The sequence below is a fragment of the Coregonus clupeaformis genome, chromosome 13 (assembly GCF_020615455.1).
Source record: "Coregonus clupeaformis isolate EN_2021a chromosome 13, ASM2061545v1, whole genome shotgun sequence".
Classification (NCBI taxonomy): domain Eukaryota; kingdom Metazoa; phylum Chordata; class Actinopteri; order Salmoniformes; family Salmonidae; genus Coregonus; species Coregonus clupeaformis.
In genome coordinates, this window is record NC_059204.1 from 12,506,205 (window position 1) to 12,523,087 (window position 16,883).

Sequence of the window (16,883 nt, forward strand, 5' to 3'; positions counted from 1 at the left end):
TTGATGTTATTTTAATGGACAAAAAAAATTGCTTTTCTTTCAAAACAAGGACATTTCTAAGTGACCCCAAACATGCAGACATGGTGAAGGGAAAACTTACAACACTTTGACTTCTTGGCATATCGACGACCTTGATACGTCAACGAGGCATCTTTCTTCTTCAGTGTGTCATCATCCTGTTCCTCAGACTTCATCATTTCTTCAACACTTTGCAGTAAAGTGTAGTAATACTCTGGTGTTGATTGCAATTCCGCTATTTGGCTAGAAGGAAACAAAGGCAGAAATCATGATTTTCATTATATAATTCACTCAATCTCTGTTTCTCTAGCAGTATTATAACAAATACAGTGAGGGGAAAAAGTGCATTTGATCCCCTGCTGATTTCGTACGTTTGCCCACTGACAAGGAAATTATCGGTCTATAACAGTGAGAGACAGAATAACAACAAAAAAATCCAGAAAAACGCATGTCAAAAATGTTATAAATTGATTTGCATTTTAATGAGGGAAATAAGTATTTGACCCCTCTGCAAAACATGACTTAGTACTTGTTGGCAAAACCCTTCTTGGCAATCACAGAGGTCAGACGTTTCTTGTAGTTGGCCACCAGGTTTGCACACATCTCAGGAGGGATTTTGTCTCACTCCTCTTTGCAGATCTTCTCCAAGTCATTAAGGTTTCGAGGCTGACGTTTGCAACTCGAACCTTCAGCTCCCTCCACAGATTTTCTATGGGATTAAGGTTTGGAGACTGGCTAGGCACTCCAGGACCTTAATGTGCTGCTTCTTGAGCCACTCCTTTGTTGCATTGGCCGTGTGTTTTGGGTGATTGTCATGCTGGAATACCTATCCACGACCCATTTTCAATGCCCTGGCTGAGGGAAGGAGGTTCTCACCCAAGATTTGACGGTACATGGCCCCGTCCATCGTCCCTTTGATGCGGTGAAGTTGTCCTGTCCCCTTAGCAGAAAAACACCCCCAAAGCATAATGTTTCCACCTCCATGTTTGAAGGTGGGGATGGTGTTCTTGGGGTCATAGGCAGCATTCCTCCTCCTCCAAACACGGCGAGTTGAGTTGATGCCAAAGAGCTCGATTTTGGTCTCATCTGACCACAACACTTTCACCCAGTTCTCCTCTGAATCATTCAGATGTTCATTGGCAAACTTCAGACGGGCCTGTATTTGTGCTTTCTTGAGCAGAGGGACCTTGCAAGCGCTGCAGGATTTCCAGTCCTTCACGGCGTAGTGTGTTACCAATTGTTTTCTTAGTGACTATGGTCCCAGCTGCCTTGAGATCATTGACAAGATCCTCCCGTGTAGTTCTGGGCTGATTCTCACCGTTCTCATGATCATTGCAACTCCACGAGGTGAGATCTTGCATGGAGCCCCAGGCCGAGGGGAGATTGACAGTTATTTTGTGTTTCTTCCATTTGCGAATAATCGCACCAACTGTTGTCACCTTCTCACCAAGCTGCTTGGCGATGGTCTTGTAGCCCATTCCAGCCTTGTGTAGGTCTACAATCTTGTCCCTGACATCCTTGGAGAGCTCTTTGGTCTTGGCCATGGTGGAGAGTTTGGAATCTGATTGATTGCTTCTGTGGACAGGTGTCTTTTATACAGGTAACAAGCTGAGATTAGGAGCACTCCCTTTAAGAGTGTGCTCCTAATCTCATCTTGTTACCTGTATAAAAGACACCTGGGAGCCAGAAATCTTTCTGATTGAGAGGGGGTCAAATACTTATTTCCCTCATTAAAATGCAAATCAATTTATAACATTTTTTACATGCATTTTTCTGGATTGTTTTTGTTGTTATTCTGTCTCTCACTGTTCAAATAAACCTACCATTAAAATTATAGACTGATCATGTCTTTGTCAGTGGGCAAACGTACAAAATCAGCAGGGGATCAAATACTTTTTTCCCTCACTGTATTATACAAATTATAACAGGAAATCTCTTATAACATTTGACAATTCATATGACAATGAATATTATGGGCTCTATTTTTATTCGCTATAGGTTCAGGGGTGTGTCAGAAATATTTGTGCTATTTTAACTATCACAATTATTGGCGCACTTGCTGGCGTTGGCACAAAAGGGCTGGGTTTTGATGAATAAACATGTTGTGGGTGTGTCGAGGCTTGGCCTCTCACTAGCCAATCAGAACATGCTCCATGGCATATGTGGTTGCTTCCAAGTTGTGTTTACGGGTCTTTTATGTATTGCCTTGGAATCAACTCCAATTCCAATGTTAGTCCGTTAGTTTGTTAAATGGCCTACAGAAACAAAATAACAAAATGTAGACCTAAATACATTAACTTGAACCCATTTGCAGTCCACGTTGTTCTAAAGGGCTAGGCCTACTGTACATTTAATTATGGCTGAGCATGGACTTGCCAAACATTGTCAATAAGCAAGATTCAATTCATTTTTGATAAGGGCTAAAAAGAGAACAAATAATTATAATAAAATTCTAAACAAAACAACAACTTGTTTTAAATAGGCTATGTGACACTTAGAGGCACCATCATTTCTCCCCGTGGACATATAATATTAAAACGCAGACTATGGAGGACTTTACGCACATCCAGTGTTCACAGTAGCTGATCAAAGATCCAGTATAAAGAGAAAGGGGAGAATGTCCACTCACCGTTATACTGCTCCCCATATAGTGCTACGCTTTATGAACATAATCGGAACCATTTTACAGATCAGATCGCATTCACACATCTCCAGAAGTTGCGTTGCATGCGCGCCACTGACGTTGTAACCAGGAGGGTGAATCATTCTAATAATATTGGTTGTAATAAAATTAAACGAAAAACAAGCATTCTGAGCTTTTTTTAAACAACAATAAATAAATGTAAATACAATGATATCATAAAATGACCAGGATAAAAAAGACACGCATTGCGGTTGAACCATCCTCTTTATTGTAGGCCTAAAGGACGGCTTGGGTTTTGAACATATCAAACGGAAAACAAGCAACTGTTACAGATTACAGACAACTTCTAAATTTGAGGTTCACTGGTATTCACAGAGGTTCTCATCTCTCGTTTCATGATGGGCATGGACACGTAGCCTATATCATGTAGGGGGTTTTAAGCACGTCCAAAACGGGACCTGCATGGCTAACATAATGTGGGCCTGCCTACAATGCATAGATAAAAAGGGAACGTCAGCTCACTGTTTTACTCCTCTCAAACTTGATATATTAATAAAGCTTTGGTGATTAAGATTTATTTCCAAGTGGTCTCAGGAGCCAAACACTTTATCGACAGTCTTGACTACTTCGCGATTGCATTGGGCAGGACAAAAATACAAGCCTTCATTGAGAGCAGGGGAGGTTATGCTTGGTTTTAACCAAATAAAACGAAATGGGAAGAAACTATATATTTTTAATGTTTCTAAATATGAAGTATAAAGGCTACTCTTGTTCCATGCGCATATGGGCAGTATGCGTCACAGCTTGATAGGCTGTGTTTCCGCTTGTCAAAATCCATGCCATAACCAACTGCGTTACTGCTAAAACCAGCTTTATCCCTATCAGCGCTGCCTCAAATTAGCACTTTGGATGTTTTTAAGGACACACCTCAAATATTTCTACCCCTCCCATCTGAGCCCAAGCGAGCTGATATAAGACAGGTAAATTGCCGAACCTGGCTTTAGGGCTGGAAAATGCCAGTGCGCCAGTTTTTACATTACGAAATTGCAAACTAACGTGCCGTTTGACACTAGCGTCGTCTTAACACCAGCCGAAAATAGAGCCCCAAGTGTTCAAATAGATGTACCTTTCAATGACCGGGTATCTCTCCAGAACTGCTTTAACTTTGTCAAAATCGATCACTAAGATCTCACAGTGAGTCTTTGCACGGACGGTCATTGTAGCTTGTTTTCCAAACAAAAATCCAGCCTGAAATTAGATCCAACGAGTATTCAATGTAACATTCCAAATATGAATGAAAGTAGTAAATCAAAACTTTGCTTAAGCAAATGTCTTTGTAAATATTACCTCCCGAAATACATTCCTTCACCGTAGAGTCCAACAATTTCAGACAAGTCATCACTTAGAATCTTGAAAATCAAATCAAAGGATTTACTTGTAAAAACTAGAACAAGTGGGGGGAGTAACTGTATAATGTGAATACACATTATGTATAATTCATACAAGCATAACTCTTTCATACAAACCTGGCAAGTCCCTTTTCGAATGCAAAATAGCTCTCTGGTAATAGTTTCACTGTACTGGATGATCTCCCCTCTGGGAAAGAAATACATGACAGAGGTTGATGCGAGATCCCGAATGAACGCTTGTCCAGCTTGCTCGAAATAAGGAATCTGTTGAATAAAAATAAATGGGGGTCTTCATGTACACATAGGTTGATTATGCCGTATAAAATGGATGATGGTTGCAATGAAAAATAAATAAATGACTCAAAAACATAATTAGAAGTATAACACACAGTGTCACCCGTTATGATTGTAAATTAAGTTAAAGCTGTATGAAAAATCAAATTCCTTTATAAACAGTCGGCAATGTTTTTTTCCCCCTAACTACATAATATTGGATATGCCTGTCTTTATCAGCATACCGGTACATACTGTACAAAAAAGTATGATACCTTTGACAAGAACCTTCCTCTCTCTTTCATCAGGACAATCTGTTGAAGTTCGATTGGCAAGTCATGCATTAAAAATTGGCCTCCAGGGTATGCTTGACCCCTGAAACGTCAAAAATAATAATACATCTTTGGTCTAATGAAAGGAATGGCCTCTGAGATATATTTGGAAAAACTTGAAAACAAACTTACTGGTACTTTGACCAAAGAAGACTCATATACTCAGTGACCCTTGTTTGAAGTGATAAACTAAGGTCATGGCTTTCCATGAAGTTAGTCATGGCTGAGAGGAGATTCTGAAATGTAACCCTGGAGAAAAGATAGTCTTGCTTAGTTGTTATAAACCAATGCACATCAATACACACTCAAGTTTAAAAACCACACAAAAGTGAAAAATATTTACCTGGCAGCATTCTGACTGGCCAATGTGGCATAGACTTGACTGATGATGTAGTTAAAGACAAACAAGCCAATGAAGCAAACAAATACAGCAGTAAGTCGCTCTTTCATAGTGCTGGGAACAATGTCACCATATCCTGAGAGAAAAATATTCAGTTATGAAACGTTTAAGGCACTGGGCACTGTACTGTATTATACTGAGTGGGGTGGACTTCATCTTACCAGTGGTTGTCATGCTTGTTGTTGTCCAATAAACAGCAATCATATAATGATACAAGTTGCTCTGGCTGGCTTTCAGTCCTGTGTTCCAGGCCCATGACTCTTCATCACACCTATGGAAAGATGGAAAAATATTTGTCAATGCATCGATTGAAACAGAAGTCATTAACACTTCCAACCCATTGTCTTTTTTTTTTTAAGGCTGGAATATTACCTGAAGTCTTTGCAGCCTGTGAGATACATTACTCCAGAGCAGCAGTGCACAGAGAAAATCATGAGGAAAATACATTTTTGCCGTTCTTTGCTCAAACAGGTTCTTATCCATGTCATTTTCGTTTTTGTTGAAAAACAAATAAATCTGGAATGTAAGGACATTGGTGTTCAGGTTCAGCCTCACAATGACCTACACGGTCATAAAAACCATGAGACACAGGCAGCTCAAGATTGGCAATTTGTGTCAAATAAAATCAAAGCATTAAACTTGTTACTTCACCTTCCGAATCCAAATAAGACGATTCCATCTGACATAGCCTAAAACTCTCCAATGTGATTCTCCACTTTTTGCAAACGATAAAATGTCCAAAGGGAAAACAGCCAGGACGTCATAATACAGGTTCCAAGATCTTCGATAGTTGTCAAAAATACCCATTACGTCAGCTTGATAGCCTTTGTTCACAGAGAAAATAAACCAGAAATCACATGCGTATTTCTATTCAGTGATATGGCAGCAGTATTGAACATATCAGATAACAGTGACTTTTCTATAAACAACGAAGATCAACACATTACCATCTTTTGTAAAAACTTCTGTGCGGAGGTTCACAAATATGTCAATAATGGCAAAAACATCAACCAATGAGTTGATTGTAAGATAGAGCACACCCCATCCTTCGTTGTGAAAGCCTGTAAAGCCATAAAAATAAACTTCACAAAACAATTTTCAGTAATCGATTCATTTTAGATTAAGGACTCGCTAACCTTTAGTGGTGGATGCATTTCTTCCAACAAAAGAGTTTACGGTTGTTCTAGTGGTGGTCTGGAAAATCAGGTCATTGAAAAATTCCAACACGACTCACCCTTTGTGTCTAGGTTGTTGGTGAAAAAAAGTACCCATGTTTCAATAAAAATTGAAATGGTGATACACCAAAACATGAAGACCTCCCACTTCTGAGCAAACATGCCATCTGGTCGAATAGTTCTCATCCAAACAGACTGGGAACAACACATGAATATATTAAGCACTCATAGAAGGATTTACAGTTCAAATACATTTTCTCTTATTTCTGAGCAATTTGCTTCGTTCATCTAACCTACCCTTTTCACGTCTGTAGATGTTTTAACTGATGAAGAGATATTGTGGGACTGGTTTGCAAAATATTCCATAAACAATGTAAAAATCTTCTGATCCCTTGGCTGAAATGGAAAATAATCAGTTGTAAATACAATAACATCATGCCAAGTCTATTTTCCTCAAATACACTTTACATCGCTGAAGAATGAACACTGGATGAAATGGCCTGTGATAGAACTCATACTTACCAGCAGATTTACACTTAAATCCTTCTGAAAAACCACATTCTGGGGGTTCGATGCCACTCCTAGCGCAAAGGCTTCCCTAATAGGATGCTTAACATTATGCAGCTGTTTTTGAGCTGTTCTTGCTATCTTCAAACCAGCTGTTGAAGATATTTTATTTTGCAATATGACGGTATTTGTAATGTCACAGAAAATACAGATTTCAAAGAACAGATTTCAAGGGATGTACACTACATTAAACAATCTGGTTTGTTCTATCAAAATGTTTAAGTGATTTAAAAAAGTATACCTACCTTCCGGGTAATCTGCAAACAATGCAAGAAGATCTCTGCGTTCAACACACAAATTTCACATAATGTTGCTGCACAAATCGTAGTGTTTCTGGAATTCTGTACATCAGATAAGCCTTGAAGGACAATAATCATATTTTACACACACATCATGCATAAACCCATGGAATAGCTACAAACACATCTTTTTTTATAAAAAAATTCAAAATATCAAACAGAGGTGATGCTCTTTGCCATACCTCTCCAATTAACGATCCAGGCAGCAAAGTGGCAATTTTGTCACAATGATTATCTCCTAATACCTGTAAGGAGGGCATCATAATTTGTAAACAAAAGCAATTTTATAATAAATTCATTTTGAAATACGGAAATCTAAATTTGGTTAGACACTCAATGTTTACAGCATAGGACTATACATTTTCACTTTAGTTTTTGTACAGATTTGGATGATCGATTCAAGTTTGGTACTAACTAGTTTAATCATGTTTGATCATGTTGTGATCAAAGTGATGACTGCTGATATTCATAGAATAAACTAAATGTACCTGCACCACTCCATGTTCAATGTAGTAGGCATTTTGATTGATTTCTCCAGGCTTTGCCAAAATTTGTCCAGGACTGTATGTGTACGTGTTGAATTTAAGTGACAAAGCTCTTTTAAAGCCATCTTCGGTATCATGAAACAAGGTTGTCTGGAAGAGAATACAAAACATTTAAATAATCATTGTCTCAACAGTCAAAGCATCAGACTTTATCTTAGTACTATAAGGATCATACATGGCTGACCAAACCAAGCAACACATTAAAAGAAATCTCACCTTTTTCATCAGAGGTTTGTAACAAGCAGAGGATATTTCTGAATGTAGAGGAAAAGGAAGGTCATCCAGTAGTCCAGCGATTATACTGCCTTTGCGATGCGTCCACAGATCATAGTAATATTTGTGCACCCATGTTTGTACTTCCTCTGGCAATTCCATTTGTTTCTGGAAAAATAAAAATAAAAGCTGTTGTTTTTATCACGATTATCAATTATTTATATCAATGGGTGTTGAGATATACCATATGAAGACAAATGGACTCCATTCGATGGTGAAACCTTCCTCTCCGGGCATCCAGATTGCTTATGATGGAGCTCATTCCAGTCACGATTACTCCAAAGGCAAATAAACCAACCACCATCACCAGTGAGGCAACCGTAACCTCCGGGATCTTCATAGCATGTATGTCTCCATAGCTAAGAAAATATAAATATTATTATACTTTCACAGTTCTTTATGAAAAATGACCAGTATTCTAAAGCATTCAATACAAAACACCTGTGCCCGTCAAAAACGAACTCATGCAAATACAGAGGAACACAGATGCATTAAGAACGTCACAAAGCATCCCTGTGGTTATAGGTAGTCTAGATGGTTATTTTGTGATGTTTAATAGCCTTTGTCTAACATCGCTCACTGTATCCAAGTGGTACTGGTAAAAAAAGAAATAGATTTAAACCCACTTAAAAGCACCTTACTTACCCCACAGAACCTAGAGTTATTGCAGACCAGTATAGTGACGTGGCATAAAACTCCAAATCTGTTGCTCCAGTCAAATTGGTTGAAACTTTAAGAAAAAATGTTTAATTCAATACCTAACAGTGACTCATTCATAAATGCACCTACAATGATACATTTATTAACATCTTAGTGTCATCAACATGTTTATCAACACCAATGATGGGTTTACATCGTTGATCAACACTTATGAAGCAAATCCAATCTCTGTTTCCAGTCATTAGAGCATTTTTTGCTCTACATCAGGGCTCTATGCTGACCTGTGGTGCTCCTACATGAAAATTACAGGTCGCACAGCAAAATATTTAGGCGCATATGTGAGTAAAATGGTTGCACTGTAGAGCCCTGCACCTAGCGAACTACCTCATTTTGCAAAGGAAAAAAAACTGTAAAACGTACACTCTGGCAACAGCTGTAACCAGTTCTCCTCTTTTGGACACTCCCTTGGATGGTCACCATGAGCAGCTGTACATGCCTGATTGTACCTAGTATGCCAACATAAAGAAGATAATAAGGAAGTCAACTTTTTAAATGCAAGTCTTTTCTCTTTCATCTTGAGACTGAAGGAAAAACCATGTCATACAGTCTTACTTGTAAAGGGGCTTTTGAATGGTGGGTGGTTTGAAGTGCCATGTAATTCTGACTAAAAGGCCAACTCACCAGGCACACGCAGAGACTTGAACACAGAGGACAACAATAGAAAAGGATTTCAGGACTGCAACATGTATCTTGTTGGTGTCAGGTTCTTTTCCAAAGGACGCTTAATTGAAACAATATGAGACAGTTAAGGTTAAGATTGGATTAATTGGCAGTTTTGGAATAATTTTTACAATATAAATTAAGCTAGCTGTTTTTGCCACAGTAAATAGGATTCTGTCATTTTATCTTGTTGTCATTATGTTAATCATGAACATGTACCATTCTTTTTTTTTTTTTTTAGTTAGGGCTTTAGGTGGTTTACAAATACAGTAGTGATTATTGTCATCATTATTGTACAATAAAACAATCAAATGAAATCAAGAAACTTACATATTATGTCAAACAGCCGTAAGACTCTTAGACATCGATTGATATGCATAAAATGCAATTCAGGCGAAGCATATCTCAGAGTCTCAAAGGGAAGAACAGCCAACAGGTCCATGATAAACCATGTTCGGAGATATTTTCTCTGCACTGGTTTGGAATCAATGATGACTACACCATTACTTTCATATCCAATGTAAAAGCGTGAGATGATGTTCAACACGAAGATCACGTCCAGGCAGTATCTTATCCCAACAACCACAGGGATAGCGGAGTTGAAGAACAGCTAAAAACAAAGCAAAAAGTTAGCTGTAGGGGGACCTGTATCCGTTATTTTTACCAGATAGACAGATAATCTGCAGAGATATAGCTCCCCATGTACTCTACTAAGATGGCACTTTTCTATACCACATATCGTATGGCTGTGTACAAAACCAAAATAACCCTATTTTAGTGCATATAAAAATCTTCCAATGGTGTACTGTACAACGTCTGCCAATGGATGTTTTAACAAGGTGGTGCTTCTGAGTACGGCCGGGGGAGGCTCGTAGGGGGGCAGTGCCCTCCTTTGGACTCAGATTTTTGAACACTTATAAATCAAAGACTCCAGCCACCCTAGTCATAGACTGTTCTCTCTGATACCACACGGCAGGCGGTACCGGAGCGCCAAATCTAGCCCCCCCCCTTCTGTTACGCTGATGCTACTCTCTGTTCATTATTTAAGAATAGTCACTTTAACTCTACCTACATGTACATATTACCTCAATTACCTCGACTAACCTGTGCCCCCCGCACATTGACTCGTGCACCCGGTACCCCCTGTATATAGCCTCGCTATTGTGATTTTACTGCTGCTCCATACATTTTGTCCATTGTGGATTTTAGAATGAGTTTCGTGTAGGCTTACCCTGGCGTGACGTTTTGAAAACTGTGTAAATCTCTCTCGGACAAGGTGACTTTTATCAATATATATACTGAACAAAAATATAAAACGCAACATGTAAAGTGTTGGTCCCATGTTTCATTAGCTGAAATAATAGATCCCCGAAATTTTCCATACACACAAAAAGCGTATTTCTCTCCAATTTTGTGCACACATTTGTTTACATCCCAGTTAGTGAGCATTTCTCCTTTGCCAAGATAATCCATCCACCTGACAGGTGTGGCATATCAAGAAGCTGATTAAACAGCATGATCATTACACAGGTGCATCTTGTGCTGGGGACAATAAAAGGCCACTCACTCTAAAATGTGCAGTTTTGTCACAGACACAATGTCACAGATATCTCAATTTTTGAGGGAGCGTGCAATTGGCATGCTGACTGCAGGAATGTCCACCAGAGCTGTTGCCAGAGAACTGAATGTTCATTTTTCTACCATAAGCCACCTCCAACGTCGTTTTAGAGAATTTGACATGATACGTCCAACTGGCCTCACAACCGCAGACCACGTGTAACCACGCCAAAACAGGACCTCCACATGCAGCTTCTTCACCTACCGGACAGCTGATGAAACTGAGGAGTATTTCTGTCTGTAATAAAGCCCTTTTGTGGGGAAAAACTCATTGGCTGGGCCTGGCTCCCAAATGGGTGGGCCTATGCCCTCCCAGGTCCACCCATGGCTCTGCCCCTGCCCAGTCGTGAAATCCGTAGATTAGGGTTTAATGAAATTAATTCAATTGACTGATTTCCTTATTTGAACTGTAACTCAGTAAAATCTTTAAAATTGTTGCGTTTATATTTTTGTTCAGTATATATTAGCATCAAAGTAGACATCATGCAAGACTACAAATCCCTGCTAGCTCCTGCACGTCTTCTCTAGCTGACACCTTCGCTGTCATCTAGCTAGCTACTAGCTACCTTGATCCAAAACAAAATATATATTGAACACTTTAATTTACTGTCCCATATTTTTATTTAACTAATATTTGCATTTTTTAGGCATTTGGTCTTGTCTTGTACAGAATACTTTATATTTATAACATGCCATGAAAAAATAGGCTATTTTTTTGTGTAAAAAGACTACCTACATGATATTAGCGACACCCTTATTTTACCAGATCCTCTTCTCCTTCAGCCGGTGGAGGTCTATATTTAATCCCTTATCATTTCTGCCTACTGTATGAACCAAGTGAAATCTATTTCAATTCATGGTGTCAGAATGCACCACTGTATTAAAGCAATTCAGAACTAACTTGTTGACATGTTCTGTTGCAGATTCAATGCCAGATGAACTCATTGCAGAATGTATCCATAATCATGAATAAGAATGCACCTAGTCACCCATCAATCACATCAAACACCTGAACTCCAACAATTACATTGTTTTAAATACATCAAAATAGTAAACAATGCATACATATGCTTTTTATACATAACATATAAACATCTGAATTTAAGTATTCATTCAATGATTTATTCATCAATGCCACAAACCTGTGACATTGATGAGCACCATATTAACTATTATTACCGTATTTTCCGCACTATAAGGAGTATAAGGAGTATAAGCCGCAGCAGCTAAATTGAATGATGTGTACATATATAAACCGCACTGGACTATAAGCCGCAGGTGTTTTAATGTTTAATTACCATATGTAAGGGTTCGTGCACAAAGGGGATTGTCGGGAAAGAGATGGCTGCTTGAGGAAGCTCCCATTTATTAACATTTCAACAAACAAGTTGCATATTTTTATAACGTATTCCAGCAAAATTAGTTAATAGCGTCACAATCATTTAACCACTTAACTTTGGTTATTTTTGAAAAACCTTGAAAAAGTGTGCACATCTTTGAATATTTATCTACATTATAGCCTACAGTAGTACCATAACAAAAAACAAAGCTTACAGCGCTTGACGAGGCAATATCAATGGCTAAATTAAATGTGTTTTTTTTAAGTGCAAAATAAAGTGCCTGTAACACGGCAGTAAGCGCGTAAACCTAAAGTTGCAGCAACACGGCTGCTTAAAATATACGGTAATCAGCCTACCAGAAAAGTCATTAATCGACTAGTTACCGGAGTGTAACTCCAGTTCTATGAGTGGAGCGGAGCCCCATAGGGGAGCTCTGCTCCTAGTGGTTTACCCTCTGCCCTAGGGCAGAACAGCCTGAAGCAAAATTATGCACACACCTACAGCCAATAGGAGTACAGGTGTCCCTATATAAGGAACCCTGTTCCCTCAATCTGCCTCCCGAGATATTATCTTCAGCGAGACTAGAGAGGGTCGGTAGGGGCCTTAAGTCCTATGGGGCTCCGCTCCACTCATAGGAACTGGAGTTACACTCCGGACTAGTCGTTCTATATCGTGGCGCTCCGCCCCATAGGGGAGCTCTGCTCCTAGTGGTTTAAGGCGGAGCGAAACGCTCCAAAATGTACTCCCTGCCGAGCCTAACACTTCTCATTAAAAAATGAAAAAAGGTCAAGCCCAGCAATGGCTGCAACCAATTCCCGCAGTACTGCGACTAAAAAACCCATTAGGGCGTCACAATATACCGCGTCATCGGTTATAGACCCGCCCCATCTAGCTCAATGACAATGTCAATGGCTATTGGGCAGATCAATAGAATAGACGCCGTGCTAATCTGTACTAGCAGATAGCCGTGCCTCAATATTCTATGACAACACTATTATCCACTAATGGAATGACATAAAATGTCACTCTACATTATGTGTCCAATAGCCCGCCTTACTCACTCAATGGAACCCAGAGATTAGTAGGCAGGGACAAAATATACCAGTCATACTAAACTGAACCTCAGATAGATGACCTCACATTCTGTCCACTCAATACATGTTTCTACATGCTGACACTGTCAGCCAGGAGACATGCCACAGAATATGCTCTTCATCCAAAGCGGACCTGATAGAGACCAGTCTATCATCCTGCTTCTCCCTCCTCTACCTCAAGATTCTCCTTCAGCTGTGCTGAGTGCAATCGAGATTGGAGTTAAAAGGCTTATCCTTGACATAAGTCTTCCTAACCAAAGCGGACCTGATTGGAACCTGTCCAAGGTCCTGCTTTGTCCTCTCTTTCTAGCTCAAGAACGCCTTTCAGCTCTGCTGAAATTCGATCGAACAAAAGAGTTAGAAAACATGTCCATAATATGTTACTTCTAATAAAAGCGGACTTATGAACATGGTCACAATCCTGCTTTCCCTCTCTATTCTGCTCATGATCTCCCTTCAGCCACGCTGAGTACAGACCGAGCCAAAGAGTTAGAAGACATATCCAACAGATAGAAACGGATAAAAGGAGACGGTGTCGACCATGACGCTGCTCTACAAATATCCTCTACCTCTGTTCCTCTGAAGAGGGCAGTAGAAGCTGCCACTCCACGAGTGGAGTGCGCTCTAATACCCTGAGGCGGTTGTTGCCCCGCCGCCTCGTACGCCGTCTCAATGCCTTCACAAAGCCAATGAGACAAACGCTGTTTTGAAAGTGGTCTACCCAATGCAGCCGCACCGTGACACACAAACAGCTGAGGCGATGATCTAACCGCCGCTGTGCGCCTAACGTAACACGCCAAAGCACGTACTGGGCACAGACAGTGAAGCTTTTCCTCACTCCTCTCCCCATGGGGAGGGGGATGAAAAGCCCACAATTCCACGATCTGTGATCTATATGCACTGTTAATAACCTTCGGCACAAATGCCGGGTTAGGACGTAACACCGCTCTGCTCAAATCGCCATTAATGGCAAGGCAGTCGGGTCTCGTCGACAGTGCACACAAATCACTGACTCGTTTAGCGGTAGTCAAGGCGAGCAACAGCGCCGTCTTGATAGACAGCAACTTGAGGGGTATTTGATTCAATGGCTCGAACGGCTACTTACATAGTGCTTCGAGAACCAGTGCCAAATCCCACTTGGGCAGCGTAGCTCTAGGCCTTGGCCTAAGCCGTTGCGTTCCCAATAGGAAACGTTTCACTAATGGGTGACTGAACACACTTTTTCCGTTAAACCCTTCATGACCAGCTGAAATTGCCGCTGCAAACACTCGAATAGTGGAGGGCGATTTCTGCTTATCAAACATAGACTGTAGGAATGAGAGCACACTCTCTACCTGACAGCTCATGGGGTCCACGTCCTGTGTATCACACCATCGTGAGAAAACGTTCCATCTGCTGGTATACACCCTAGAAGTGGAACCGGCTCTTGCGCCCTGTATTGTTCTGATCACTGCATCAGACAACCCACGGCGCTTTAACCTGTCCCATTCAGGAACCAAGCCTTCAGTGGTTGGCCGATTATGGGCCATTGCCCTATCGAGCCTCCCGCCTGAGTCAACGCGTCTCGTCGATGTGGAATTGGCCAGGGTGGCGCAATCAACATCTGACTCATCTCTGCAAACCACGGAGCTCCCGGGGGCGATCGGGCGCTATCAGTATCACTGACAGCTCCTCTGACCTCACCCTGGCTAACAGTGGGAGAATGCAAGACAGCGGAGGGAATGCATACAGGAGAACTTTCGGCCACGCGGTAGTGCGCGAATGCGTCTCTTCCCAATGGCGGTTCGTCCTGGTTTCTCAGAGAGAACCATAGGGGACACTTGCGCGTTCACACGTGACGCGAACAGGTCCACCTCGGCTCTCCCGAATTGTTCCCAAATCTGTAGAACAATGTCCGGGTGCAGACACCACTCGTCGTCTCGAGGACCCCCTCTTGACATGAGGTCTGCCCCCTACGTTCAAGTAGCCCGGAATGTGTGCTGCTCTCAACGAGCGAAAGGTGCTTGTGAGCCCACAGCCACAATTCCACTGCCGCCCGATGAAGGGCAGGAGACCTGAACCCTCCCTGGCGGTTTATGTGAGCCACTGTGGTTTGGTTGTCTGACCAGACCAACACATCGCGACCCGAAGGGTAGGCGCGAAGTGGGTCAAGACCAGTCGCACCGTTTCCAACTCTAGGAGGTTGATGTGACGACCTGATTGAGGCCATGCACCTCCTATCGCTTGAGACTGACATGTCCCTCCCCATCCAGTCAGAGAGGCATCTGTAAACACTGGAATGTAGGATGACACCTTGCCCATCGGGACTCCGTGCGTGAGAACTTGCACGGATTCCGCCAATAGTCCAGGTCTGCTCTTAGCGAGAGAGGAACCACCACCAACCGATGACGTTGACGCACTGGGTCTAGTCTTAGTTAGGCGAACCACCGCTGTGCTCTGCGCATATGCAGAAGCCCTAGCGGGACCACAGAGTGGGCTGCCGACATGAGACCCAAAAGTGACATGATCGAGATAGCGCCGTTACTGTGTGATTCGGACGGCACTTCCTCAGGGCTAGTAACAATGCTGCCCTTCGAGGGTCCGAAATTCGCGCCCTCATCATTACAGTGTCTAGCTGTAGTCCCAGGTAGACAATCTGATGACTGGGCCAGGGTGCGCTCTTTTTCCAATTCACAGCAAACCCCAGACGCGTGAGATGAATCACTGTCTGTGTCGTGTGTGTGAACGCCAGCTCTGCTGACGGGGTGAGAATCAGCAGGTCGTCTAGGTAGGCTAATAGCCTTATCCCTTGACGACGCAGCGGTTCCAATGCCGCCTCCACACATTTGGAAAACGTTCGAGGTGCCAGGGCGTACCCAAACGGCATCCTCGTGAACTCGTACGCCACCCCCTTGAAAGGCGAACCGCAGAAACTTTCTGTGGCGCGATTGTATCGGCACATGAAAGTACGCGTCCTTTAGGTCTATGCTTGTACAAAAATCTCCCTTCTGAACACATTCCAGTAGGCGTTTTGTCGTCAGCATTCGGAAGGGCCGTTTGGTTATGCTCTCGTTGAGAATGCGTAAATCCAAAATCGGCCTCACTCCCCCGTCTTTTTGGCACTAGGAAATAGGCGAGTATAGCCCCTTGTTCCTTTGCTCTCGGGGAACTACTGTGACCGCCTCCTTCGCCAAAAGTTCCGTAATCTCTGATCTCAGAGCGGCTACTTTGTCTGGCGTTTTCATCACCGTTTTCCACCACTCCCTTGAACGGGGTGGGGTCCGATGGAATTGGAGGGCATAACCCTTCTCTAACGTCTGTTCTAGCCAGCGTGAGAGGGTACAGCTTTACACGCCACTGCCAGCAATGCAGAGAAAGCGGGTGCGCACTGGCCTGTGGTGCGTCCAGTAGGAAGGACCTGTATTCCTCTATGGCCCTCGCCGCTCGCTATTCCCAGCACTGGGTTGGTGGAATAGCCCAAAGCGGGCCCCCTTAAGGGAGAGGACACATCAGCTCGTTCTGGGTGAGTCGGGGGCTT

At 42.0% G+C, this 16,883-nt stretch overlaps 1 protein-coding gene across 1 annotated transcript in view; it reads right to left on the reverse strand.

Moving 5' to 3' along the window:
* The window catches only part of LOC123481251, a gene marked incomplete at its 3' end in the record, with an annotated part of 38,250 nt that overhangs the window by 4,889 nt on the left and 16,478 nt on the right, over positions 1-16,883 (reverse strand). Inside the window, 25 exon segments of the mRNA XM_045224614.1 lie at positions 101-261; positions 3,789-3,914; positions 4,010-4,071; positions 4,189-4,335; positions 4,620-4,719; positions 4,809-4,925; positions 5,020-5,152; positions 5,238-5,347; positions 5,449-5,525; positions 5,527-5,592; positions 5,728-5,900; positions 6,024-6,137; positions 6,311-6,446; positions 6,549-6,647; positions 6,774-6,910; positions 7,064-7,106; positions 7,138-7,176; positions 7,300-7,362; positions 7,606-7,752; positions 7,879-8,043; positions 8,120-8,294; positions 8,581-8,665; positions 9,016-9,101; positions 9,277-9,376; positions 9,646-9,925. Of these exon segments, the coding sequence (XP_045080549.1) occupies positions 101-261; positions 3,789-3,914; positions 4,010-4,071; positions 4,189-4,335; positions 4,620-4,719; positions 4,809-4,925; positions 5,020-5,152; positions 5,238-5,347; positions 5,449-5,525; positions 5,527-5,592; positions 5,728-5,900; positions 6,024-6,137; positions 6,311-6,446; positions 6,549-6,647; positions 6,774-6,910; positions 7,064-7,106; positions 7,138-7,176; positions 7,300-7,362; positions 7,606-7,752; positions 7,879-8,043; positions 8,120-8,294; positions 8,581-8,665; positions 9,016-9,101; positions 9,277-9,376; positions 9,646-9,925 (2,941 nt within the window).